We start from the raw sequence: 8,619 nt of genomic DNA, 5'->3' as shown, positions 1-8,619 counted from the left end.
TATGAAATATTGCTGAAATATTGAGCTGAATTCATACCAGTTCCTGACTGCAAACTACGGTAATCACTTTATTTATTGTTTCATTTATTTATTGCTCCTGCATCATTTACAGGTTTTTGCACATCTACAGTACATGAGACTTTAATTTGAATGCTACTTGCCGTGGAGCCCACTTCTCAAGTGAGCGACAGGGAAAACAGTGGTGTCATTAAAATTCTAATCAAACATTGTATATTTCTCTGGGAGGTCTTGGCGAACTGTATTTTTTTTAATAAGTCAGTATTTTCTTCAAATTTTATTATGATAGTGTGAAAAATATAGTATACATTTGTGTTAATGGCGGTTGATTTTACTCGTATTTTTGCTGCAGTGTCAAGGTGCTGTAACCGTTGGACACTTGAATAACAAGAAACCCATTGTCCAATGTTATTATTACCACTTTTGCTTTTCTTACTATAATAAATCATAATATTTTCAGTGGACAAGGCTTATTAATCTAAAAGACTGCTGGCAGGCTTGGAGCTATAACAGCACAAACAGAGATAAATATGCATCCTGAATGCTGTATTAGGATGGCCTTATACATGTGCAGCTCAGTCTTTATCCCATTGGAACAAACACATTAAAATCATGTAAACCAAGAGCAAAAGAATATGATTCAATCAAGTCTCATTCCTCCTAATTTCCTTCCAGAGCCTGTTTTATCAAATATTATTTGTTATTAGTTTATTCACTTTCTATCTGCTCTTATTGTGAACTGACAACAAATTTGGGATGTCACTGATAAAAAGCTAATACGCACCTCAGAAATCTCACATTCACAGAGATGCTCAATTTATAATTACTAATCGATCTAACAGAACATGTCTTTGCTTTGTGAAGAAGTCGGAGTCCCAAAAAAACTGAGCTCAGGTCCACCACAGTCATTTGTGCAGAAACATTTGGTCATTATGAATGGCACGTTAATTCAGTCACATGTGTTGTATGATCCTCATGCATGAAATTAGCACTTATGACAACATTAATACATCAAATGACATTTTTTGCAGAATTTATTTATTTATTTATTCCATACATTTATCTTTCAGATGTGGTGAGTTGGATTACATTACATCTGGAGGTGTTTCAAATATATGTAAAGTACATCAACACCTAAGCGATTGAAGGAAAGTGGGTGTAGTTCCTAAAGTGACCACAGGAGGGAGGTATAGGCTGGAATCAGGTTCACGTTCACTGTTGTTGCGTCACCTCTTGCTCTTCCGGTTTGAGCTTCCGACTCAACTCGTGACTGGTTTTGGGTTTTATTTACCTGCGCGTCTCCCCGGAGATCAATGACAGGCGGAGGTTAAAGTCGCTGAAGTGACGGGAAAACAAGGATTTATGTAAACATGCGTTTCCAGAAGTAACTGTGGAGTAAAAGCGGCTGGAAGAGACGAAACATGTGGCGAGTCCAGGCTGTTCTGGGCAGAGGTAGGACTTTCTTTTCTTTTCCCTTTTTTTAGTGCACACTTAGACACTTAGACACAGCGTGTTACTTCAGTAACTCACGTTAAAGGCGTCAGGAAAACAGGAATTATTCCTCTGTATAGAGTTGTTTTCCAGTAAACTTCTGCTGTTTTATTTTGCTCAAATTAAATGTGCTTTTAAGCGCTTTTGGATGATTCGCAGATTGCGCCGCTCAAATAATGGGTCTGTTATTGTTATGCAACAAGATCCGTAGAGTGCGCTGCGCATTTTCCCAATACAAACTAGCATGCAATGAACGCAATGTATTGATTGTTCGGGTTTATACTTCCACTATCCACTATATTAATTTTACATGGATGAATTGTAAACTGTAAGTTTCATATAGGGGTTAATTCTAATCAAGGATCCATTATTTGCACAGTGCAGTTGGTACATCACGCCCATCACCCAAAAACGCTTGACATTCTCATGACTGACTGACAGTTCCAACCTGTTTCAGTGTTTCAGATGTCAAATTTTACACACATACACATTCTATCTCTCTCTCTCTCTCTTTCTTTCTTTCTTTCTTTCTCTCTCTCCCTCTCTCACTCCCTCACTCGCTCACTCACACGTCTAAAGATGATATGCAAAGTTAATAAAACAACAAAATCCCATCTATCCATGTTCGAAACAGGTAAATATAGGTGATATTCACTTCCCATATGAAATTAGAAACTTTTTTTTAAACTGTCATATATTGAGATATGTATGTTTGTTTCTCAACACAAATGGTGAAATAGATTTCATTTATAGAGCACTTTTCCACAGCTTGTTAGTCACAGTCACCCATTCACTCACCAGTGTAGGCAGCTGAGGTGCTCAGTTCATCCCTTGGAAGCAGTTTTCCCCAATCTTGCAAGGTAGATGGAGAATTGAACCTGAAATTTTCCGATTGGGAGACAACCACTCAACAGCTGCAACAGCTGCCCTAAAATGCTAAAGTAATATGAAGGGAAAAAAAGGCATTTTATGTAACACATTTGAACTGTCAGGAGGGTTCATAGTCTGTCTAAAATTTTGGAGATAATTGACATTGCCACTATTTTTTCACTCTGCTTTTGGAGACTCACATATTGTTCCCTGCTAGTGTTCCATTCATTATATGAAATATAAACGATAACTGGCTTGTGGCGGCCAAGCGTTCATAGCGACGTCACTGGACGTCATTGGATTGTTCACCCACTAATAGGGAACGTGTGCTGGGATTAGACCGTCGTGAGACAGGTTAGTTTTACCCTACTGATGATGTGTTGTTGCAATAGTAATAGTAATTCATTAACCGGAAGGTTGTCGGTTCGATCCCCGCTCCCACAGGCGTAAAACTGTCGTCGTGTCCTCGGGCAAGACACTTCACCCACCTTGCCTAAGTATGAAAGTTGTGAGAGTGAATGGTTGGTGGTGGTCGGAGGGGCCGATGGCGCGGATTGGCAGCCTCACTTCCGTCAGTCTGCCCCAGGGCAGCTGTGGCTACAATAGTAGCTTACCACCACCCAGTATGGTGTGTGAACGTGAGTGTGAATGGGTGAATGTGATATTGCAGTGTAAAGCTCTTTGGGCTCTGTCAGTGCAGGGTAAAAAGCGCTATATAAGTGTAGTCCATTTACCATATAAACGTACACTGTTTAACACGAATTGATCTTCGCATTACTCGGTTCGGATTGACTCTCAAAGTGTGAGAGGATGGCCCACCCACATGGGAGAGGGAAGATCATGCAAACTATTTCACATTTTACTCAAGTGTGTTCACATCCTGTGCATAGTGCAGCAAACTGTCCCAAAGTAATGCATCCATATTCATACTGTATAGGACATTTAACTGTTACTTTACACTCGCATGGTCTTATCTTGATATAGACATTAAAGCTGGATAAAGTTTTGCCCGATTTTATTATTATTATTATTACTATTGTCAGCGCATAACCAACAGATGAGACACTGTGTTTTCTCCAGTATTTCTAAAGAACTAGATGGATACATTAGATAAAATTTAAAAAAAAAAAAAAAAGTCTCCATTACTGACTCCCTAAAGTAAAGCCTTGACCCTGAGAGTGAGTGATCTGTGTTCCAAATGCTGACCTTGCAGCAGGCGGGAAAAACAAGACAAGACAAGTCGAGGTCTGATGGTGCAGTCGATGATAGAGCAGCTGAATTAACACTTGAGCCTCTAAAGTACATAAACTGAAGCAATTATCTTTCTTCTCAGCTTCAGTTCAGTGTACTGGGTAATTTTTCATCTGTGAAGTGTTTTATTGGGTAACCTCATATTTGCACTCTTGGCATTAATAAGCAGTTTCTTGTGTTTGCTTTTCAGTGCTGCATCGTTGCCATGGCAGCAACACTTTACGACTGCCCCAGAGCCACCATGTGGAGGACGAGGTTCTCAACTCTGCCGTGCTCTCCACCTCTCGACAGTCCTCCGACAGCAGGTACTTCCTACGTCTCCTTCTTTTATAATTTACACCGCACACTTCACACAGAAGTGCAGGAGCGAAGCTTGTTTTCCGTCAGACTGGAGATGGTGTTCCAGGTGAGGGAAAGAGAGCGGCTGGAGACAAACAGCCTTCTGATGACCATCATCACAGCCTTTCTTCTTCCCTCTTTGGCTCTTTCTGCTTCTCTTTCAGCTGGTTACATCATCTGCTGAGTGTGTGTATGAACATTGTTGGTTCAGAGAACACCTTAACACTTGGAGAGTTGATATTATTTGACACCGAGTTTCCAAACTGCATTTCCTCAGCACATTGCTCTCCCAAAGCCACTATCTTTGTCTCTGCCACATTCAGCTGACAATAAAACCAAACCGAAAAGCATGCAGATGCATTAGAATGATTTTCTCTTGGTGGATTTTCTTGCAGCTCTCAGAAAGAGGAAGATGGAGAGAGGAGGAGGAAGCAGAGGACCTTCCAGTTTGGATACGCTGAACTTCCCCGCTACACAGCCCTGGATGCCGTGGGATGGGTCTGTTTTTGAAATCTATTTAATTTCTACACTTGTAATATATAAACTAAGCAGAGTCAAACATTTTTTTTAATTGATTACAAAATTTTATGACTACCACTTCAAAAACATTTAGAAAAATGTCTGAGTTGAAGAAATATTATTTTTTTTAAAACTGATGCATTTTTACTGACCAAAATCAGGGGTTTGTAACCTTTATGACCAAAAGAGACATTTTCATGATTGTCTACTTCTTAAAATTTGCATGGAGCCACAGAGCATGATTATTAGAAATAACGAAAACAAATCTAGAAAGAATTGCTGTGAATACAAAAAATAAGGTTGCATTAATGAGGTGTCATAGGTACAATTTAGAAATACTCGATTCCATTTTCAGCTGTTGTGGCCATTATTAGAAGTTTTTTTCTATGGATTTTCCCATTTTAGCCATTTTATGATCAAAATCTTGTCTATTTTAGGCTATTCAGCTCAATTCAATTCTTTTCTTTTTTCACTTTTTTTTTTCCTTGAAACTGATCTATCATGTTTTTAGCAATTTTTAAAAAATTGGTGTGGAACCCAACAAAAAATGAAAACAAATGTCTGTTTCTGATATATGAAACCGTAATGATATTCCAATGGTTCTTTAAAGCAAACAGCATTTTCTTTCGTTGATGAAATTTTCATGACCCACCTGTATATACAATCAGAAATCCACCGTGTTTCATTAGTACAGTATATCCGGTAAGACCTCTCTGTGTGAGAACTGACAAGACGATTCACTTTCTAAAACAGTTGACAGCAAACTTTTTCCACAATCTAATTTTTGTCGTGTCTTTATTGACCGCGTTGCAGCCAGGAGTTCGTGGTTCATGCTGTTCCTTTAATGTTTGACCCTCATGTTTCTTCATAGGGTGCAGCCACAGTTCTGTTCATGCAGATCTGCCGGAGGATCCACTCCCAGTTCTCCTCAGGCACTGAACCCAGCCTGACCCCCGGGGTCTCCACTCTGCCTTCCACTCTGCAGAAGTGTGGCTACCGCGTCCTGCTGGACAGCTGTACGTCTGGCTCATAGACCGTTTACATGACAGGAATTGAAACACCTCAAATCCATTTGTCTTTTATTGTCGTCCGCTGTGAGTCCTGACTGTGTTTTGTTGCTTCTGTCTGCTTCCTGCAGTGTTGACATGTGACGTTCTGCCCAGAGGAAGACAGGTGTCTTGTCTACAAGGTGTGTCAGAGACACAAAACCAAGATCAGCCTGCAAATGTGAGCAGCAGTGGCAGCAGTGCTGAGAGTGCCGTCTCAGAGCACCAGGAGGCGCTCTTGCTCCAGGATTCATCTGAGCCTGGTTTGTCATTGTGCTCGTCTGTCCTAAATGGATGCGGAAGATGAGATTTCTTTTAATATATTATGTTTTTTCTTTGTGTCTCTTTCTTGACCCACAGAGGAATCACGTCTGTCGTCATCCTGTCCTCTTCAAAATGACTCCAACCAAAACAGTCCAGAGAAGCAAAATTCTAATGAGGAGGTGAGAATAGACCTGGATGGTTTGTTTGTATTTTATTTAGAAAAATATTTGCTTCTTTATCTTTGCACAGGACTGAATAACTGAATTATTTAACTTGTGTGTTTTCAGGACAGGTTGTCAGATGAGGAGCGGCTGACAGCTGCAGCGCTAAACCTCAAACGTGTGGGAGACACCAGTGTTCCCGTCATCCTCAACATCATCGGTAACGAATTATCGATACAACTTGAGCAGATTGAACCTGAAGCAGTTTCCACTGACTTGCGTACATTGCTGTTTTCACTGTTGTCTGTAGCTAATACCTTTTATCTCTCGGTGTGCAACAGGTCTGGAAAGTGCCAAACAAAACAACTACAAGGACGCCTTCGCTTGTTTTGTGTCTGCAGCTCAGCAGGGCTACAGCAAAGCCCAGTTTAACACCGGAGTCTGCTACGAGAAAGGCAGGGGAGTCAGCAAGGACAAGGAGAAGGTGATAAGACGGCTTCTTCACACCTGCGGATGACTTCATTAGTTTACAAAAACTCCCTCCATTAACATTTCTATTAGATTTTGTATTTGTCTACTTGTCAGTTCATCTACTGTAACAGCCCCTGGGTTTTCTCTTCCAGGCTCTTCATTATTACAAGCAGGCAGCACTTGGAGGCCACACACACGCTCAATACCGATATGCCAAGCTGCTCTTGACCACCAGGGGGCAGCAGAGTTTAGAGGAATTGAACACAGCCATGGAGTTACTGGAACAAGCTGCAGCAGCTGATCTCACTAAGGTAGACACTGAAAAAATATACAGATTTCTTATGATTTTTTGTCATTCTTTGTTTCATTCTTTGTCTTGCCTTTTCACATTGCTGTTAAGTTCAGTTAAATTGCCTTTAATTCATTGTCTTGGAAAAATGAATTAACAATCAGTGTACAAGGATTAAAATATAAAGATACCTTTGATTTTCTCTCATGAGTAAAAAGAGTGTGAAAGTGATTCATTTAATTTAGAAACATCAGTAACCTCACAAGATCAAAAAGCTGTTTTGATTGAAAATGTGAAACACTCGTTGACTAAATTTCGATAAAAATGAAATGTATTTGTATATTAAAGTGAATTTAACCAGCTCTCCATTTCCTGTCCAGGCTCAGCTCTGTCTGGCCTCAGTCTACTCTCAGGATCCAGTGAGATACGGAAGCAAGTCCGTCCACTACCTGAAGATGGCAGCAGCGAGTGGAGTGAGTGTCCTTCTAGATGCTTCTCCACTTTATTATCATCACAGCTATCGCCTCCCTTCCCACAGTAATATCACAATCATGCTGCGTCAGGAAATCCCCAAACGGCTCCCAGCTTTTTATGATCAATCCCTCAATACTTTTATTGAATCCTCACTGCATAATCGTTGGTTTTGTATTCATTGCTGCACAAACTCCAAGTCCATTGTTTTTACTTAAGAGTTAATATTTTTGTGCTCTCATTCTAAGGACAACACTGCCCTGCTGCTCTTGGGACAGTGTTATGAAAGTGGCCTCGGTGTGCAGAAGAACTTGAAACAAGCCTTTGATTTCTACAAACAAGCAGCTCAAGCAGGCAACAAGCAGGCTCAGAGCCTGCTGACACCGCCAAACAACATGTACATTCAGGGTGAGTACATGTAATCTGCACGTGTGTGTGAGCCACTGTTCTTGATGGTAACACTGCATGTCACGCAGTTTCAATGTTTGCCTTGTCGGTTGCTCTGCAGCTCTGCGCTCCATCCGTTCAGCTCCGTGTTTCTCTGCCGTCGACCTCCAGCCCGAACGCGCTCTCTCCTCCCTGGCCGGTCGCGTCTCTCCGTCCACCGGTCGCCCTGCTGCTGTCCCTCTGCTGCCTCACTCCCGGAGCGCAGGGAATCTCTGTGTCCCCCTGTCCTTCACAGCAACCCACCTCCATGTCCCCAGCACAGAGCGGAGGGCCTGCCAGTGACCTGCACGGTTCGGATTGATATCCTTACCCAACACTAAGCAAGACAAGGAATGTATTTTATAGCATGAGTCTGTTATTCTCCACTGGAGAATGGTGAAAATACTTGTAAATTTTGTGTATATTGTGGACTCTGTGTTACAGTAAAAAAAACTTTTATACTTGTGTGTGTAGATGACACTGTTATGTGGGTGGATTATTTTTAAAGAGCTGTGAAGCACAAGGTCTTACACACAATAGCTTGTGTAGAATCAAAGATTAAGCTTATTTTCATGTTTTGTTTTTTTTACTTTGTTTTTATAAGCTCCTCTGTAAAATACATTTTCCAGTGGATGAAAGTAAAGGATCAAGGTGCCTTTGAGTAGATTATCTCGCGACTGTTTCTCTCTGTTGATGTGGAAAGAAGACCATAAAGAATTTTGCCTTCTAACTTAATTGCTCTGTTTGCACTGCTGAAACTGTCAAAGTGCTTTGTATGACATTTCTACCATGAATACATACTTCTAAGATAAAGTGAAAAAGAGTGTCAAAGAGCAATCACTGAGAAGGGCAATAACTGCATGTTCAAAGTCCAACCTGTTAGCTAAACATGCCAAAGTGAATTTTGATGCACTGCAATGAAGATGTACTGTTGAACATATGTACATTTGAATAAATAAGTAATCCTTAAAGGATGTTGTGAAGTCCTTGTCATTATTGTTGA

At 40.7% G+C, this 8,619-nt stretch overlaps 1 protein-coding gene across 1 annotated transcript; it reads left to right on the top strand.

Moving 5' to 3' along the window:
* Positions 1-1,258: 1,258 nt before the first annotated feature.
* On the top strand, positions 1,259-8,581 carry dele1 (DAP3 binding cell death enhancer 1). Its single transcript, XM_030116770.1, has 12 exons — positions 1,259-1,470; positions 3,821-3,935; positions 4,365-4,467; positions 5,360-5,504; positions 5,627-5,797; positions 5,895-5,977; positions 6,086-6,179; positions 6,301-6,443; positions 6,583-6,741; positions 7,100-7,192; positions 7,439-7,598; positions 7,699-8,581. The coding sequence occupies exons 1-12, from the start codon at positions 1,440-1,442 to the stop codon at positions 7,917-7,919; spliced, it is 1,518 nt and encodes a 505-aa protein (XP_029972630.1). The 5' UTR covers positions 1,259-1,439; the 3' UTR covers positions 7,920-8,581.
* The last annotated feature ends 38 nt before the right edge of the window (positions 8,582-8,619 follow it).

The sequence above is a fragment of the Salarias fasciatus genome, chromosome 2 (genome assembly GCF_902148845.1).
Source record: "Salarias fasciatus chromosome 2, fSalaFa1.1, whole genome shotgun sequence".
Taxonomy (NCBI): domain Eukaryota; kingdom Metazoa; phylum Chordata; class Actinopteri; order Blenniiformes; family Blenniidae; genus Salarias; species Salarias fasciatus.
Note: the sequence above shows the minus strand (reverse complement) of the source record. Positions and strands in the feature narration are given on the sequence as shown.

Excerpts from the sequence above, each read along its gene's own strand:
- dele1 (XM_030116770.1), top strand. The coding sequence starts at position 1,440 with ATGTGGCGAGTCCAGGCTGTTCTGGGCAGAG. Across the intron at positions 5,798-5,894 it reads CCAGGATTCATCTGAGCCTG|AGGAATCACGTCTGTCGTCA; the intron begins GTTTGTCATTGT and ends CTTGACCCACAG. Across the intron at positions 6,180-6,300 it reads CGTCATCCTCAACATCATCG|GTCTGGAAAGTGCCAAACAA; the intron begins GTAACGAATTAT and ends GGTGTGCAACAG.